Here is a 19841-nt window from a genome sequence, read left to right on the forward strand (position 1 = left end):
ATAAAGAAATGAAATTTATTTCTTACAGTTTTGGAGGCTGGAAAGTCCAAGGTTCAGGGAATACACATGGTGAAAGCCTTCTTCCAGGTGGGAACTTTACAGGGTCCTGTGGCAACCAGGGTGTTGCATGGCAAGAGTGGGCTGAGCAAGACGGAGCTGACCTGCTCACTCACTCTCCTTATGAAGCCATCAGAACCACACTCATTACTCCATGAATGGATCAGTCCATTCACCAGGGCATAGTCCTCACAATCTGATCACCTCTTAAAAGCCCCACCTTTTAAATTTAATTGTATTTCCCACCCTCTTAACACTGTTATAATGGAGATTGAATTTCCAATACATGAACCTTTGGGGGATACATTTGACCTATAGCACTGAGTGTTAAGCATTCATAAAAAGCTAGGTCTTTAAAGTATATTTCAGACAGTTTTTTTACAACCATCTCAGTTGATCATTTAAGAAATAAATTAGTGTTAGACAACATTGATATTATTACCGTTTTTAAAGAAAAAATCAGACAGAAATTAATTGACTCACATAGGGGAAATGTGGGATCTGGAGCTAAAAGCTTAGCTTTGGGGTTTTTTTTGGGGAGGTGGTTTTGGCAGCTGGCTGGTATGGGAATCTGAACTGTTGACTTTGGGGTTATCAACACCGTGCTCTAACCAACTGAGCTAACTGACCAGCCCTGTTTTTTTAACTGAAATGTAAAAATTGCATATATTTATGGTGTATGACATGATGTTTTGCTATATGTATACATTGTGGGAGGGCTAAATCAAGCCATTTAATATACGTATAACCTTACATGTTTTTTTGTGGTGAAAATACATAATATCTACTGTCTTAGCAATTTGAGTACACAAAATGTTATTAACTATAGTCACCATGATGTACGGTAGCCCTCTCAAACTTATTCCTTCTCTTTAACTGAAATTTTGTGTCCTTTGACCAACATCTCCCCAATCCCCCACCCCCTAGCCTCTGGTAACCACCTAAAGGTCTAGTCTTTAATCATTTTTTTTCCTTGTGAATTCAAGCAGGAGAGATTTGGTGTATTTCCGTCAACACAGGATCACTATTTATGGTGTCTGTCAGTTGATGTGCTGACCTGAGATTGTGAGTCATTTTTGCTTGGGCCCTGTATTATTCCATTTTCTGTTGCTTGTAATAGAATATGTGAAACTGGGTAATTTATAGAGAAACAAATTTATTTCTCACAGTTTTAGAGTCTGGGAAGTCCAAAGAGGTGAGGTCTTTCTGGGTGGTGGCTGTCTACAGACACAGAGTATCACATCGTGAGAAAAAATGGCATGAGCAAGAGAAAACCACCTTTCTTACTTGCCCTCCTTATAAAGCCATGAGAGCCATGCCCATTAGTCCATGAATCCTTCAATACATTCATAGTCCTCAGAATGTAATCATCTCTTTAAGGCTGTGCCTTTCAAATACTGTGATTGGGTTTCTCACGCTCTTAGTACCGTTACAGTGGGGATCAAGCGTCAGTGAGTTTTGGGGGGATATTCAATCCATAGTGGGCCACTAATCTGACCAGCTGACCCAGGTCTGTACTCCTCATGTGACCTCCTCCCACATGGGAACCTCTTGTAACAATGCCTTCACCATGTCACCGCCTGCTCACTAAAAGCTGGGCCAGTCTGGGTTTGTGATTTCCCCTTAGACCTGAGTGGAAGGAACACTTGTTATTTCCCATCATTGCAGGATAAGAATTGTTCATCCCGTTTTATAGCTCTCTATCCAGAGCCTGTGTTTAGAGCTCATCCAGGTAGAGGGCTCGTCTGCCTTGCTCCAGCTTTAGCCAGCCTCAGTGTGACACGAGGATTTATGATTACCACGTCTTCTATGAAATGTGGTTGTCATTGCCTCTCATCTTTGTCCTCTAAGCTCTGCCAGCTTTTTAAAAAACTGCTTACTGAGATAAAATCCACAAACCATACAAGTCAGTGGGTTTTGGTATGTTTGTAGAGTTGTGCAACCATCACTGCAATCAATTTTAGAGCATTTTCATCTCCCTGAAAAGAAACTTCGTATTCTTTGGGAGTCACCTCCTATTTTTCCGTATAGACCTCAGCCACTAATCTACTTTCTGCCTCTGTAGGTTTGCCTGTTCTCAACATTTCATATAAATGACATTGTACAATATGTGGTCTATGACTGGCTTCTTTCACTTAGCATAATTAGCATAGTGTTTTCAAGGTTTGTCCGTGTTGTAGGATATATCAATAGTTCATTCCTTTTCATGGCTGAATATTATCCTATTGTATGGATATACTGCATTTTGTTTATCCATTCATCAGTTGATGGACATTTGGGTTGTTTCCACTTTTTGGCTATTATGTTTAATGCTAATACATGTCAATTTAAAAATAATAAATTAAAAAACAATATCACTTACAATTGCACCAACAAACATGAAATACCTAATTTAAAAAAATGCTGCTGTGAACCTTCGTGTACAATATTTTGTGTGAATATATATTTTCAGTTCTTTTGAGTTTACACCTGGGAGTGGAATTTCTGTGTCCTACAGAAACTGTGTTTAACTTTTTGAGAAACTGCCAGATTGTTTTACCATGTGGCTGTACCATTGTACATTAGCACCAGCAGTGTATGAAGGTTCCAATTTCTCCACGTCCTTCCCAGCACTCCCTGCCCCCCAGCAGTAAAGCAAGCAATGCTTTATTAAAAGAAAAGATAGAATTATGCATAAAGGGGGTAGCTACAGGGACACTAACTCCCCCGGCACTTATATCTGACTTTTAATCCTAGCCATCCTAGTGGTTATGATTTGGCATCTCAGTAATGATTTTGGTTTTGATTTGCCTCATGGCTAACAACATTGAGCATCTTTTCATGTGCTTATTGGCCATTTCTATATCTTTGGAGAAATGTGCATTCACATCTTTTGCTCATTTAAAAAATTAAATTGTATTTTTATTATTGAGTTGTAAGAATTCTTTATATATTCTAGATACAAGTTCTTTTTCAGATACGATTCACAAGTATTTTCTCCCGTTCTGTGGGTTGTCTTTTCTCTTTCTTGATGGTATCCTCTGAAGCACAAAAGTTTTGAATTTTGAAGTTCAATTTATACTTTTTTTTTTTTCCTGCTAACTCTTTGGGTGTGGTTTCTTGCACAGGTCTGTATTCACTCAGGTTTCCTCAGCAACTAGAATAGTTCCTGGCATTATTTGTGGTCTGAATAAATGCCAAGGATAATGGAAATGGTGAGGAAGAATAAATCAGAGTAAAGTGTTTTGTTTCATTGTTTTAGGTGGAATCCCATGAGAAATAAAGTTAGGCCAGCATGATTTTTTTTAAAATGACCATTTATTTATGGGTAACAAGATTGAGATAATATCTACTAATTTTGGCAAATGCCTTCTGAAAATTAGAATGTTGATTCAGTGGGAAGCCTCAGTGCTAACTCTTTTCCTCCCTGGGTTTAGCTTTTTGATTTCATTAGAGGAGTAGTCTTCACTGATCTTCAGATTTCAGTGTTCATCAGTATCACTTAGAGAGCTTAGTACAGCTACCTGGGCCCATTCCTAGAATTTCTGATTTAGTAGGTCTCAGGTGAGGCCCATGAATTCGCTTTTCTCACTAGTTCCCAGGTGATGGTAATGCTGTTGGTTCAGGAGCCACAATTTGGGAACCGCTGGTATTCATGAGAAGTTGATACTGTTGTAGTAGTGGGGGATCCAGACAGTTAATAGCTGTTTTTCCAAAGCAGCCTCACTTACCAACAGTGGCATATTTATACAAGAACCATCAGATAAGGTCATCTGTGTCTGAGGATCGTTTTTCAGCCTGTGGAGCCAAGGACATGGATTTCACTTTTGATCTTGGCCAAAAGTGAGCTAGGAATACAGAAGGGAACTACAATATTTTCGAGTCTATAACATGTCCCAGGTACTACTTTGCTATGTGTTTTACTCATGGAGTTGTGTTTAATCTGAATGTTCATTCCCCTGAGAATGTAGTACGTGAGTTGCCCTTGGTGTCCAGTTAGCTAACCGGTGATAGGGCCAGGCTGAGATGCCCCACCTAGCAATGGCAGCCAGACCATTTTTAAACCATGCCACTCTCAATAGCCACCAAATTGATTCAGCATGTAGATTCATACAGACTTAAGCTAAAATAATTTTAGTGGTCCTAAGAGATAAAAATGAGGACGGCTTTAGTATCTTTTCTTTGGATTATCAGTTTATCCATCATTACTATGATATTAGTATGAAAAGGCATGTGGTAAAGTTCATGGATTTTGTGGGGGGGGAGTCTTCAGTAAAATGATGGAAAAATTCATATACTACTACATAAAAAGACATAAAAGCATGGCTTCAATTATTTATATCAATATTATATATATGTCAATATTATATATATATATTCTTTTAGATATTTTTATAGGCTCAAAAGGCCTGGAAGGAAATGTACCAAAATATTGATGCTGGGATTATGAGCAGTTATTTTCCTAATTATACTTTTTTTTTTTTTTTTTTCCAAATTTGACCCAGTGAGCCTATTTATGGTTAAAAATGAATGGAGAGGGCTTTTAAATCTTTGGCTTTAAAGGGCATTAAATAGCATCGTGGGAGGGTCAGGAGGTAGGTCTTCAATGATGGGTGTGAGGTCTTTTTTCTTGACCACTCTGATGACTGCAGATAAGGAATTGATAATGTATAAAAGCTTATTGAGCACACTCTGCACAGTGGTAACTAATCCAGGGCATGCAAAAGAACCTTCAGGCTTATCCATACAGACTTTATCAGCTTTGTTTTCAGTGATTTTTATTTATTATTGGGTTTTTATTAACTTGAACCAAGAACACTAGACTCTTGAAAGTCTGGACATTAAGCAAACCAGCTCTGATGCCTTTGTTCTGATTTATTTGTCCTTTGTGCCATTGAAAAGCAAGCCATGTTGTTCCAAGTTGTCTCTCCTAACTTATTCCAGGGTCTTTAAAGGGTGAAAACTCTCAGAAAGATATTTGGCAGGAGGCTCATAAAAGTGGTCAACATTTCCAAAGCAGCATCTTTATTATTTTCAGGGCAGGGGATAGGGTAGAGGCTTAGCAAAAGGTTTTATTTTGAAAGATGAGATTCAAATTACATTAGCTAAGAGAAGTCATTTGGATACTGTGTAAGAGGAATAACGTTCTGTGAGTGGACCACATGCACCATACAAATGCAGCGTGTGTTGTATTACACATTGCTTCTGTAGGTTAAATCCCAAGGAGTCCACCAAGGAGACTAGAAGGACATCTTCATGTGATGTTGATCCCCCAGTCATATTGTCTAGAGAACCATCAATCACGTTGCCTACCACCTGCAGGTTCTTCTTTGATTTATTTAAGAAGGAAATGTAAGAGACAGGAAGAAATCCTTAACAGCTTGCAGCGTCCTTGAGAATTTTTTTTTTTTACAGGGGACATGGGGATGGGCTGATTTCTTTAAAGTTAAGGATTTATAGGAGGCGGGTATATTTTACTGATGAATTATCTCTTTCATTTGTTAAGGTCTTTGTAATTTCAAAAACACTCATTTATATTACTTAATTTGAAAGTGCTCTGTGAAGTAGCTAGGTAGGAAAGGTAATTTTTATCCTCATTTTGTATTTGGGGGCAATGAAGCTAAGTCACTTGCCGAAGGTTACACAGCTGGTCAGTTGTGGATGTGGGACTCAAACCTTCAGACCTGCATCTTTTCTATTTGATTCTGGTGTCTTTTTCATTTCACCATGTTGAAAATATCCTGAAAAGGAGGAAAGGGAGGGGAGTATGTGTATTAAAAGTGGAAGTGGGGGGGGGGAAGAAGATATAACAACCACAATTACTTGAAGTTGATACGGACATCGTTGGGGGGGGAGGGGGAGAGGGAGAAGGGAGGGAGGTTTTGGTGATGGGGAGCAATAATCAGCCACAATGTATATCGAGAAAATAAAATTAAAAAAAAAAAAAAAAAAAAAAGTGGAAGTGGAAGAGGAGAAACAGTAGGTCCGGAGAAGTGGAAAGGTTTTAATGAAAACTCAGGCTGTCAGACTCCACATGAGAAAGGGAGTAGGGAGCATAAACCCCCACCTACGCAAGGCGACTAACCCAAGGGGGAATGAGGGATCACAGTTCCTATTATAAAGGCAGTGGGGTGGGGGGGTTGGGACCACAGGTGAAAACATGAGAACATAATGAGCTCTGCTAGTAAGGGACAAGCAGGGCAATTGTGAGTTAGCATTGGGAGGTTAATGGAATAGAATAAGACTGCTTTGTTGGAGGGTGCAACAGGACTGGTAATAGCAGGGGGATTTTTGGTAATAAATCCTTACCACCTGAGGCTACCTAGCCTAGATTACCAATTTGGAGAAGCCCCTCTGAAGAGGAAAACAGGCTTTCCCTACCTTTGGGGATACGCTTAAAGAGGGAGAAATGCTAAGCTGTGGTTTGTGATCTGCTGTACAGGGAGTGACTTTATGTTGCCGTTCAAACCAGCTTAAGCTAATTTGTTGGTTCATGTAACTGAAAATCCAGGTAGGGCTGGTTTCACGTGCAGTGGCTTAAATGATGTCAGCAAGGCCCTGTTTTTCCTCTGATTTCTCTGCTCTGCCTTCTTCAAAGGTAGCTTATCCACTTGGGAGCCCCTTGGTTCTCTCCTCACTTTTGTGAAATGGTTGCAGCAGTTCCAGACTTCACACCATCATCCCACATTGTTCAAGGGAAGACCATAACTACTGCAAAAGAGTAAGGAAGCATCTGTTCTCCAGAAGCCCCAGCAGATGTCTGGTGGTTTTTTGGTTGGCTGTGATTGTTTTAGTTGCCCATTAGCTTGAATGAGTTAAGCACCATCCCTGGAAAGGGGGAGGGGCTAGTTCCACTCAAATTGCATGGTTTAAATGGGGAAGTGGTAGCTTTTGAAGGGAAACTGAGGGGCACTTTTGCTAGAAAGAAGAGGAAAGGAGGCTGGGCAGTAAATTATAGAAATCCTCCACAGTTACTAAATGAATTAAGGAATGAAATAATTCCAGGTAGATTTCCTTGGGGAGGTCTTTGAGAAGAGTGACTCTTAGCATATGTATTAGTTAAGATAATAGGCCAAGATAACAGCAACAGATGTAATAATAATGTGACTTCATGAGCAAGAGAAGTATCCCTCTCTTACACAACAGTGGTCTAGTAGCTTTGCTTCACACTGTTATTCTTGGTCCTTTGTTTCTTTTTCTTGTGCCATCTACTAGGCCTTGCCCTCACTGTGGTCAAGGCTGGATTGCCAAGGGTTTCAACTCACAGAATGGGGAAGAGGAAGTGTGGAGAAAGCAACTCACCATTTTAAGGGCTCGGGCTGTAGGTGGTGTACTCTGCAGCCTCTTACATTCCATTAACGAGAACTTGGTCTGTGACCATGTGTAATTGCAAGGGCTGCTGGGAAATGCAGTCCCTAGGTAGGTGACCTTATAATTCTGTGATTAAGCAGGAAGGGGAGAAGGAATACTAATTAGTTAGGAGCTGGTGGTCTCCACAACTCCTAAACCAAGTTTTCTCGGAAGCTTGCCCATCCTGTATGATGCTCCTGTGCCAGACAGCCGTCCTTAGAAAAGAGTCTTCCTCCAAGTCCCTTCATTTTGGGAACCAGGAATGCTTAATGGGGACTATACATCAGTTATAGTTAGGTTTAGGTATATATGACAGAAAACCCAAAATAACAATGACTAAGCAAAGTAAATGTTTGTGCATTTTTCCCTTGTGTAGAAGGTGTTCATGGCTAATACAGCAGCGGCATGGTGTCAGGGACTCCCTTTATCTTACTCTTCTTCCATCTCAGCTTGTGGTCTCCTCCTCATGGTCCAAGATGACTGACTGACTGACCTCCAGCCATCTTGCATTCTCCCTGGCAAAAGGAAGAAGAAAGACCTTCAGGGATGTTTCCCAGAAGTCACATGTAGCACTTCCACTCCATTGGTCAGGACTTAGATACGTGGTACACCTAGCTGCAAGGGAGACTGAGAAAGATAGCTTTCTTTCCAGCATTTAAGCTTAGCTCCAAGCTGAGGGTCCTATTGCTGAGGAAGGAGGTAGAATAGACACTGGGCAGTAACAAGCAGTCTCTGTTAGATACCATGTGCCTTTTGTCCTGACTACATGCCCTCACCTCTGCCAGTGTTTTAAAACCCATCTTTGTACTTACCTAAAGGGAAGAAATTGTCATAATAGCTAACATGTACTGAGTGCATACCAGGTGCCAAACACAAAGGATTTAACCAAGGAAAGTTTAGTGTGAGGCTACAGGCATATCTCAGAGACACTGTGAGTTGGGTTCCAGACCACTGCAGTAAAGCAGATATTGCAATAAAGTGAGTCACAAATTTTTGGTTTCCCCCGGGTTCCCTTGCCGTCTATTTTCCAGTTGGCTTCAGCCAATGGGGGCACTGTTGGGAGATCAAAGTGTGGAGGAGAGACAGGTCAGGGTATTTATCAGCCCTCTGGGGTTATATAAAGCCCCCAGTGCATATAAAAATTATGTTTATACTATATTGTAGTCCAAGTGCAATAGCATTATGTATTAAAAAATGTACGTACCTTAATTTTAAAATATTTTATTGCTAAAAAAAGGTTAGGAAAAATGGTGCCAATAGGCTTGCTTAATGTAGGGTTGCCACAAACTTTCAATTTGTAAAAAAAAAAAAAGAAAGAAAGAAAAATGCAGTATCTGTGAAGTGCGATAAGCAGAACACAATAAAACGAGGGATGCTTCTATTGACAGAGGTACTGAAGGGTCCAGGGAACCCATAGGGGTTGGTTAAGTGCCTGGTGATTAGCAACAGCAGGAAGCCATTACCACTCTTCAAAGGGCCAGGGGACAGACTGTTACCAAACCAGCCGAAGACCGCTAGGGACTGGGAGAGGGGCTGCCTGGCAGGAGCTGTGACTGTATAATGAAAGCAAACCAGAACTGCTGCAAGCTTGGACAGGAGTGGCCCCAGAGGGCTGATAAATACCCTGACCTGTCTCTCCTCCACACTTTGATCTCCCAACAGTGCCCCCATTGGCTGAAGCCAACTGGAAAATAGACAGCAAGGGAGCCTGGGGGAAACTGTCCATAGAAAGCAGTGTCCTGGGGAGCAGAATGGGACAGACAAGGGCAGAAAATGGATGCATGGGGTGCGGGGATTATTGGGAGAGCAACAGAACCACCACACAGTGTTGTTATACCTGCCTTTTACAAATAAGGAAACTGAGGGATGGAGAGGGCAAGTCACTTGCCCAGCTGGTAGGTGACAGAACCAGGAGGCCCTCCTGGTGTCAGAACCCCATGTCCTGAATAAAGAGGGCAGAGCAAACGCCATACTTGTGCCTTTATCATCTGTCTTCACGATGCTGTGCACAGAATTGGCATCTGATAAATGGTCAGTGAATGAAACTATTTGGATAGGCACATATTGATATAGGAGTAACTATTTCCTCTGCCTCATGGTTGCAGGTTGCCGTTGCCAATCTCAGCGAGGCTGTGCAGGATGCAGACCTGCTGGTGTTTGTCATTCCTCACCAGTTCATTCACAAAATCTGTGATGAGATCACTGGGAGAGTGCCCAAGAAAGCGCTGGGAATCACCCTCATCAAGGTAACCGGGCGTGCAGACAGGGGCGGCTGGGGAGAAAACGTCACTAGACATCGGTTATAGGGAAATTTCATTTCTTCTCACTTTCATCTGCTCAAGGTGTGGAGCTTAAGGGGAGGTTGTGGCAGTTTTGTGTTTCTTGTTTGAGTTTTTAAAGATGATTGGAAGATAATAAAACACACACCCCACAAGCGTAGTTTAGCTCAAATTTAGGAGCAGGCTACTTTCTCTTGCAGCATGTTGGCAGTGACAGTGATGTGAGGACAGGTGAGCTGTGCTGCCAGAACCTTCCAGTTCACTCATGGGGCTCAGCCTGTGGTCTGGAAATCACTAGCGGTTTTCATTAGCTGAGAAATTAATCACCATTAGTTCCCATTCCTGGATATATACTCTAAAGAGCGGATTTTTAACCAGAAATCCACGAGCCACCCCCAAAGGTCCACAGATAGAATACAGGAGGCTCATGCACTTAAATGTGGGGGAAAACCTTGCACTTTTATTTTAACTTCTAACTGAAATGAGGATTTCCTTCATTTATGAATGTAGGCCACAGCCAGAGTTCCAATAACAGTAGTATAAGCAAGACCTGTGACCCTGTTGTCAAAAAATTACAGGGACTTTCATTTTACTTTACAGCAGTTTCAGATATCTCAAGGTATCACTTTGTTTGCCTGTCATTACTTGGAAATTATGGTAATTAATTAGATCTTCCATGACATCTTTTTCTAATTGCATTACTAAAACAGTACATATATTACCTTATCACATTTTTTTAAACATTTTGATAACTACATTTCAATATATATAATTGGCTTTCTAGGTCATCTTAGGTATTCTGTTTTATGCATATGAAATTCTGAGAATGAATCTGTAAATCTCACCAGGTTGCCACGGGTGGGGTCTATGTCATGAAAAAGGTTAAGAACCCCCTTTGCTGATAACACCAAGGTCAAGGGTTCAGATTTCCATACCAGCCACACACACCCGCTACAGAGACTCTGTTCCAGAGTGTTCATAGATGAGTGTTCATGAAAGCAAGCTGGACGTACTGGCCAGTTGCAAAAAAGAAAGCAAACTGGAGCAACCCAAATGTCAGCAATAGAATAGATAAATTAATTGTGGGCTAATTATTTTGAAATTATATGCAGCAGTGAACAGGAATGCACTAGAATGTTCATCCAGCCACATGGGCCAATCTGTAAAATGTATGACCAAACAGCACATCACAGGTGAATGGGACAATTGTATTTGTAGACTTTCACAAACAGGCATAATGACATAACATTGTTTAGGGACCATTATATGTGGTAAAATGATCAATGAAAGCATGGAGTGATGCCTGCAGCATTCAGGATAGTGTGCGTCCTGGGAAGGAGGGGTGGAAAGAGGATGAACTTGAGGGACACACAGGGGACTTCAGTGATGTCAGTCATGTCCTGTTTCTTAACCTGGGTGGTGGGTACATGTTCATTTTATTCTTTTCATTTTATTATTATTGCATATATGTTTACTCTTGTATGCATATATGTTTACTCTTGTAAGAGAGATTTTTCAATTTGGTTTTGCCATTGTATATTTGAATCTAGATTACTTACAAAGCAACTCTCGTGCCTCTTTTATTTGGTGGTTTATTTCCACCCGCCCTAACTTCTCAACATCCTCCTAGGGCATTGATAAGGGCCCCGAGGGGCTGAAACTCATTTCTGATATCATCCGCGAGAAGATGGGCATCGATATCAGTGTGCTGATGGGAGCCAACATCGCCAACGAGGTGGCTGCAGAGAAGTTCTGTGAGACCACTATCGGTAGGTAAGGGCCGCCTGGGCAGGGGTCCCAGGAGTCTGGACATTTAGTGTTTTAACATGTACATTTCCCATTTGTTATTTTCTATAGTGGACTCTTCCCTGCCCTTCTTAACATCCCTAAGGTGGGCATTCAGTGGGGAGGGGATTTTACGTAAGCAGGCCATTCTGTGGAGCTGAAGTGTCTCAATACCCTCCAGAATGAATGTAAAGCTGTGGCCACCATTCTGATCCATCGTGATCCAATAATGAATCGTCGAGGTTAAACACAAAACTGCAACTTGTGTCAAGGAGTAGGTGGCTACGTCCGTGGTGGGGGTATCTTGGCCTGAGAAATTCAACTTTTCTTCATTCACAAATGCTAGTACCTGGATCCTCCACGATTCCAATGAGATATAAAAATTGGTGGGAATGATGCCCGTACCTGCCCCAAGGTCATACACTAATACAGAACACAGGCATGAATTTGGGTCTGCTGTTTTTCTTGAAATAGAGTAGTAAGCTTTTCTACTCTTAAACATTGTGGAATAGAGACGTTATTCTCACAATGATGCTGTGAAAATTTTTGTTTCTTTTAAAAAGGGGCTTTGAGCATTCTCTCTTTGTTTTTGAGCGCAGATACTTTTTTTTCGTTTTTTTAAAATTTAATTTAATTTAATTTTATCAATATACAATGTGGTGATTTTTGTGTCCCTTTACCGAATCCTCCCTCCCCCTCCCTCTCCCCCCTCCCTCCCATCAACCTTATATCTGTTCGCATGGCTTAACAACTTCAAGGAATTGTGATTGTTGTCTTCTTCCCACTCCCCACCGTTTGTCTGTATATTTATTTATTTATTTATCTGTCTATCTATTTATTTATTTATTTTTAGCTCCCACAAATAAGTGAGAAGATGTGGTATTTCTCTTTCTGTGCCTGACTTGTCTCACTTAATATAATTTTCTGTAAGTCCATCCATGTTGTTACGAATGGCAATATTTCATTTTTTTTACAGCAGAGTATTCCATTGTGTATATATACCACATTTTCTGTATCTACTCATCTGATGATGGACATTTAGGCTGGTTCAAACTCTTGGATATTGTAAATAGAGCTGCAGTGAACATTGGAGAACAGGTATACCTTCGACTTGATGATTTCCATTACTCTGGGTATATACCCAGCTGTAGGATAGCTGGGTCATATGGTAGATCTATCTGCAATTGTTTGAGGAACCTCCATACCATTTTCCATAGAGGCTGCACCATTTTGCAGTCCCACCAACAATGTGTGAGAGTTCCTTTTTCTCCGCAACCTCGCCAGCATTTATCGTTCAGAGTCTTTTGGATTTTAGCCTTCCTAACTGGGGTGAGATGGTATCTCAGTGTAGTTTTGATTTGCATTTCCCGGATGCTGAGTGATGTTGAGCATTTTTTCATATGTCTGTTGGCCATTTGGATATCTTCCTTAGAGAATTGCCTACTTAGCTCTTTTGCCCATTTTTTAATTGGGTTGCTTGTTTTTTTCTTGTAAAGTTTGAGTTCCTTGTATATTCTGGATATTAATTCTTTGTCAGATGTATATTTTGCAGATATTTTCTCCCACTCTGGTTGTCTTTTAACTCTGTTGTTTCTTTTGCTGTGCAGAAGCTCTTTAGTTTGATATAATCCAATTTGTTTATTTTTCCTTTGGTTGCCCGTGCTTTTGGGGTCATACTCATGAAGTCTTTGCCCAGTCCTACTTCCTGGAGTGTTTCCTCTATGTATTCTTTAAGAAATTTTATTGCTTCAGGGTGTATATTTAATTCTTTAATCCATTTTTTTTTTTTTTTTTGTCGTTTTTTCGTGACCGGCACTCAGCCAGTGAGTGTAGGATCTGAACCCGCGGCGGGAGCGTCGCCACGCTCCCAGTGCAGCATTCTACCAAGTGCGCCATGGGCTCGGCCCTCTTTAATCCATTTTGAGTTGACTTTAGTATATGGTGAGAGGTATGGGTCTAGTTTCATTCTCCTGCATATGGATATCCAGTTCTCCCAGCACCATTTGCTGAAGACGCAGTCTGTTCCCCAGTGTGTAGACTTGGTACCTTTGTCAAAGATCAGATGGCTGTAGGTATATGGGTTGATTTCTGGGTTCTGTATTCTATTCCATTGATCTGTGTGTCTGTTTTTATGCCAGTACCATGCTGTTTTGGTTATTATAGCTTTATAGTACAGTTTAAAGTCAGGTAGTGTTATGCCTCCAGCTTTTTTTTTTTCTTTTGGCTCAGAATTGCTTTGGCTATGCATGGTCTTTTGTTATTCCATATAAATGGATACTTTTTTACATTTCTGAGAAAAATGTCATTGGAATTTTGATGGGGATTACATTGAATTTGTATATCACTTTGGGTAGAATAGACATTTTCACAATGTTGATTCTTCCAATCCAAGAGCACGGGATATCTTTCCATCTTCTTGTGTCCTCTTTAATTTCTCTCAACAGTGGTTTGTAGTTCCCATCATAGAGATTTTTCCCATCCTTGGTTAACTTTATTCCCAAGTATTTTATTTTTTTGGTGGCTATTTTAAATGGGCAGGCTTTCTTGATTTCTTTTTCTGCATGTTCACTATTGGAGAATAGAAATGCTACTGATTTTTGTGTGTTGATTTTGTATCCTGCGACTTTGCTGAAATAAATTATCAACTCTGTTTTTTAGTTAGTTTGTTTGTTTTTAAAGATGACCGGTAAGGGGATCTTAACCCTTGGCTTGGTGTTGTCAGCACCACGCTCAGCCACTAAGCATACTTGCCATCCCTATATAGTATCTGAACCCGTGGCCTTGGTGTTATCAGCACTGCACTCTCCCGAGTGAGCCACTGGCCGGCCCACAACTCTTAAGAGTTTTTTTGTAGAGGCTTTAGGCTGTTCGATATATAAGATAATGTCATCTGCAGACAGGGACAGTTTGACTTCATCTTTTCCAATCTGGATGCCCTTTATTTCCTTCTCTTCTCTGATTGCTCTGGCTAATACTTCCAACATGAATAGGAATGGTGAGAGTGTGCATCCTTGTCTAGTTCCTGTTCTTAAAGGAAAAGCTTTCAGCTTTTTCCCATTCAGGATGATATGGGCAATGAGGTTATCATATATGGCTTTAATTATGTTGAGATAATTTCCATGTATACCTAACTTGTAGAGTGTCTTCATCATGAATGAGTGTGTTGCTGTATTCTGTTGGCTAGTATTTTATTGAGGATTTTTGCATCTATATTCATCAAGTATATTGACCTGTAGTTTTTTAGTTTTGATGCATCTTTGTCTGGTTTTGGTATCAGGGTGATGTTTGCCTCATAGAATGAGTTTGAGAAAATGGCCTCAGTTTCAATCTTTTTGAATAGTTTGTAGGGAATTGGTATCATTTCCTCTTTGAAGTTTTGGTAGAATTCTGCAGTGAACCCATCTGGTCCTGGGCTTTTCTTTGTTGGGAGCCTTCTGATAACAGCTTCAGTCTCTTTTATTGTTATTGGTCTGTTCAGATTTTCTGCATCTTCTTGGCTCAGTTTTGGTAGTTTGTGAGTCTCCAGAAATTTATCCATTTTCTCCAGATTTTCAAATTTGTTGCGTATAGTTGTTTATAGTAGTCACTAATGATTTCTTGTATATCTGAGGTATCAGTTGTAATATCACCATTCTCATTTCTAATTCTTGTTATTAGGGTCTTCTCTCTTCTTTTTTTAGTTAGCCTTGCTAATTGTTTGTCGATTTTATTTATCTTTTCAAAAAACCAACCTTTTGATTCATTGATCTTTTGTATTGTTTTTTGGGTTTCTATTTCATTAAGTTCTGCTCTGATCTTAATGATTTCTTTCCATCTGCTAACTTTGAGTTTGGATTGTTCTTGTTTTTCTAGTTCTTTAAGGTGAAGTGTCAGGTTGTTCACTTGCCATCTTTCCATTCTTCTGAAGTAAGCATTTAATGTGATAAACTTCCCCCTTAGTACTGCTTTTGCAGTATCCCACAGGTTTTGTTATGATGTATCATTGTTTTCATTAATTTCAATACATTTTTTGATTTCCTGTTTAATTTCTTCTTGCACCCATATGTCATTGACTAGAATGCTGTTTAATTTCCATGTATTTGTATAGATTCCAGAATTTCGTTTGTTATTGACTTCTACTTTTAATCCATTGTGATCTGAAAAAACACATGGGATAATTCCAGTTTTTTTGAATTTGTTGAGACTTGATTTGTGACCTAACATGTGGTCTATCCTGGAGAATGTTCCATGTACTGATAAGAATGAATATTCTGAGGTGTTGGATGGAGTGTTCTGTAGATATTTGTGAAGTCCAATTGGTCTAGAGTATTGTTTAGATCTTGTATTTCTCTTCTGATTCTCTGCCTAGATGATCTGTCCAATATTGATAGTGGAGTGTTCAGGTCCCCTGCTATTATGGTATTAGTGTCTATCTCATTCTTTAGGTCTAATAGTGTTTGCTTTATAAATCTGACAGCTCTGGTGTTGGGTGCATATATATTTATGTTTGTTATGTCTTCTTGATGGATAAATCCTTTTATCATTATATAGTGGCCTTCTTTCTCTCTTTTTATGGCGTTTGGTTTAAAGTCTATTTTATCAGGTATAAGAATAGCTACTCTGGCCTGTTTTTCATTTCTATTTGCATGGTATATCTTTTTCTATCCTTTCACTCTTAGTCTATGTGTGTCTTTATAGGTGAGGCGAGTCTCCTGAAGACAGCATATTGTTGGGTCCTCCTTTTTAATCCAGTCAGTCAGTCTGTGTCTTTTGAGTGGGGAATTTAATCCTTTTACATTAAGAGTTGTTACTGAAAAGAGTTGATTTACTCTGAGCATTTTATTTATTTTTGTTTGGATGTCTTAAGTGTCTTTTGTTCCTTTCTTTCTGATTTACTGTTTGTCTTCTGTATTTGTTGGTTTCTTGGGGTGGTAGATAACCTTTTTTTTCTCTCTCTCTCTTCATTGTTAGCATTTTTATTTTACTACTGAGCTTTGATTTTTCTTTGGTTTTTATGGCAGTGGTGGTTATTTTTCAGTTACCAAACCCAGTACTCCCTTGAGAATTTCCTGTAAGAGTGGTCATGTGGTAATGAATTTCCGCAGTTTTTGTTTGTCTGAGAAATATACTATTTGCCCTTCATTTTGGAAGGATAGCCTTGCTGGGTAAAGTATTCTTGGCTGGCGATCTCTGTCTTCTCCCATTCCTTTCTGGCTTTTAGGGTTTGTGATGAAAAGTCTGATGTTAGTCTGATTGGGGTTCCCTTATAGGTGACTTGATGCTTCTCTCTTGCAGCTTTTAAGATTCTCTCTTTGTCTTTGAGTTTTGTCAGTTTGACTATAACATGTCTTGGAGAAGACCTTTTTGGGTTGAATACGCTTGGGATCTTTGAGCTTCCTGAATTTGAAGATCAGTGTCTTTCCCTATACCTGGGAAGTTTTCTGTCACTATTTTGTTAAATGTGTTTTCAGTGCAGTCTCCTTTTTTCTCCCCTTCAGGAATACCCATGATTCAGATATTTGAGCACTTTAGTTGTCTGATATCTCTCTTAGATTTTCTTCAGTGTTTTAAATTTTTTTCTTTTCTTTTCTTTTTTTTTTTTGTCTGCTTGTGTTATTTCAAACAACCCATCTTCAAAGTCAGAAGTTCTCTCCTCTGCTTCTGTAAGCCTGCTGGTTAAACTCTCTGTTGTGTTTTTTATTTCGTTGAATGAATTCTTCACCTCCACAAACTCTGCTACATTCTTTTTCAGGGCATTGATTTCCTTGTACATCTCTTCTTTCAGGTCCTGTATACTTTTCCTCATTTCATCATGTTGTCTAGCTGAGTTTTCTTGTATCTCATTTAGTTTCCTTAGAATTATCCCTTGAAATTCCTTGTCATTCATTTCAAGGGCTTGTTCTATAGGATCTAGAGCTTGAGAGTTATTATTACCCTTTGGTGGTGTACTTTCCTGATTTTTCATATTTCTGGTATCTTTCCTTTGGTGTTTAGTCATTGTGGCAGGGGATTTCACAGTCCACTCGTTCGACTCTAATGTCTGGCTAGGATCCTGCCGGGACTGCCAATTTGGCACAGCTGCCTCCGTGCCTGTGGGCAGGAGGCTCGGGCCTCTCTTGGCCATGGGGACTGGACTGGGCTGGGAGTCAAGCAGCAGCACCTACCTGTTCCCATGCAGATGGCTTGGTGCCCTGAGGGCCTGGGGGCTTTAGGGCCTCTATGTGCTGTGCGCACTCACCTGGGCTGGGAAGGGGTCCTGCCTCGGCGCTGCCTGCTCTGGTTCATGTTCGCCTTGGGGTGCGTGGTGGCGGCAGCTCTTGGGCCTCTCTGGGGGGTGGCCAAAGAACCTGGAGTTCTGATGTCCATGGACAGTAGGAGAAGGGCGTCCCTCTTGGGACACGACAGAATTGCCAGGTTGGTGAGGACAGGAAGACGCCTGGGCCAGAGCCTGTCACCGTGGCCCAGACAGCGGAGATGCTTTTCCTTCTGGATAAAGGGCAAAAGATTGCTTTGGAGGCTTTTGAAAAGGGGTGTGCGTGGTGGAGGGAAAGGCTGTGCTGACCTGCCTCCTCCCGGGACTGACATCGGGAGCTGAGCACAGATACTTTTGAATTAGCCCAAAGCCACTTGGACAGAAGTTTGGTGAATGTGGTGGGTAACAAACAAACTAAAACAAGCAGGAACAACAAAAAAATAGGCAGTGCTGTTTTAGATTGAAAATTAAAAAATGAAAACCCTGAGAACCTATGAAGCACCAGGGGTAGTGTTGGTTGCTTTTACCCATGTGGTTTCATTTGGCATTGTCCTCAACCTTGTGAGACGATGTCCCTACTTTACTGACTATGACACCAGCTCAAACAGCTGATGAGAGCTGCCTAAAGTGATGCTATTTGTAAGTAGTAGTCAGGATCCACACATGGGTTTAGTGTGGCTCCAAAGTGCACACAGACTTCAGTGAGATGGGATCACCATCTCCACCCCTGGGGGCAAGATGACCTGTGGCAGGAGGCATGGATCAGCTGCTTAGTTACATGGGTGACATTTATCCCTTTCTGTTCCTTATTTCTGTACAAGTATGTTGATGTGCTTACCAGACTACACTGTAATCCCTTTGTCTGTATGTCTGTCTCCCCCAGCTAGGCTGAGCTCCTTGAAGAAGAGACTGTGTTTTATCTCTATGTCCCCAATAGCTATCCAGTGCCCAGCATACACTGGGTGCTTGCTCAGTGAGTGAGTGTTGTTGTCAACTCTACTGTGACTTTGGACATGATGCTTTTCCCTCCTGACCTCCATATTCAGATCTGTGAAATGAGAGTGAGTGGGTAGGGCCCTTACAACTTTAAAGTTAGAAAAAAACATGCAACTGCTTGTGGCGGCAGTACTGAAACATTCCTAAGCTGTTATACTTCCTGTTCCCTCAGGGAGGGGTATTTGATCTTAACATCCTCCTTCCTGCCTTTTGATGCCCTCTTAAGACATAAGAAACCCCTCTGATATAGAGAGAACTCTGAAACCAGAGCAGGAAGCTAAGGAGTAGTGAATACAGGGTTTTCCCCACATAATACACAGGACCTGCACATCTGGCTGCTAGGGTGGTATCTTGCCACTTTAGTGCCTCTGCGGAATTTGACCCTAGTTTTCAAATTAGTCTCAAGAATGAAGATGAATGCTGGTGGTTTAGTTTGTTTGTTTGCTTTTGAAATACTCTGTTATTGACACAACACTTCTGAAAATCTCTTCACGGAGAGCCTGGTGCTTCTTTTAACTCTACATGGACAACCTGGGAGGGTGCGCGCTCCATCGGTCAGTAGCTGCTGTCCAGGCCTCAGCAGTTGGCTGCATGCTGGTCCTCTAGAGGTTTCTTCCCTAACTCCGCTCCCTGCCCTGGCCTACGCCCTGTGGGAAGCGGCTCCACACCGCCCGGTCCACTGGGCACGTGGCGAGAGCGCGGGGTGCCCACGTTGGAAGGCGTTTGTCTTGCCTCTTCCCGAGCACCCCGACTCTCCCCAGCGCGCCCTTCGGCTTCCCTTATGCTCTCGCTTTGAGCATTCTCAAGTGCCCATGTACTGTATTGAAAGATGCATTGCTGGAAGAGCAATATTACTGTATTTTCAGGTGGTTTGCAACAGTTTATCTGTCACTGCAGAACTTACTTCCACCCTTCTCAGACACACAAGACATGAGAATCATTTCTCCTTGACAGCTTGTAAAAGCAAACTCAGAGAGAGATCAGTCTCTCCTGAGATGGAATGCACAGGAAAATGCAGCTCCTGATTCGTACGCTTGCCTGTAAGTTGGGGCATTTTTACTTTTTTTCACTTTTCATCTTAATTTCTATTTTTAATTATGCACATATGTTATTCCATGATTATGAAAAATAATCAAAAGAGCCTTTTTAAAATTTTTATTTGT

At 40.9% G+C, this 19841-nt stretch overlaps 1 protein-coding gene across 1 annotated transcript in view; it reads left to right on the plus strand.

Moving 5' to 3' along the window:
• Window positions 1-19841, plus strand: part of GPD1L (glycerol-3-phosphate dehydrogenase 1 like) — a 68705-nt gene that overhangs the window by 22300 nt on the left and 26564 nt on the right. Inside the window, exons 3-4 of the mRNA XM_063115044.1 lie at window positions 9492-9632; window positions 11296-11434. Coding sequence (XP_062971114.1) covers window positions 9492-9632; window positions 11296-11434 — 280 coding nt within the window. The remainder of the gene's footprint in view (window positions 1-9491; window positions 9633-11295; window positions 11435-19841) is intronic.

The sequence above is a fragment of the Cynocephalus volans genome, chromosome 11 (assembly GCF_027409185.1).
Source record: "Cynocephalus volans isolate mCynVol1 chromosome 11, mCynVol1.pri, whole genome shotgun sequence".
NCBI lineage: Eukaryota > Metazoa > Chordata > Mammalia > Dermoptera > Cynocephalidae > Cynocephalus > Cynocephalus volans.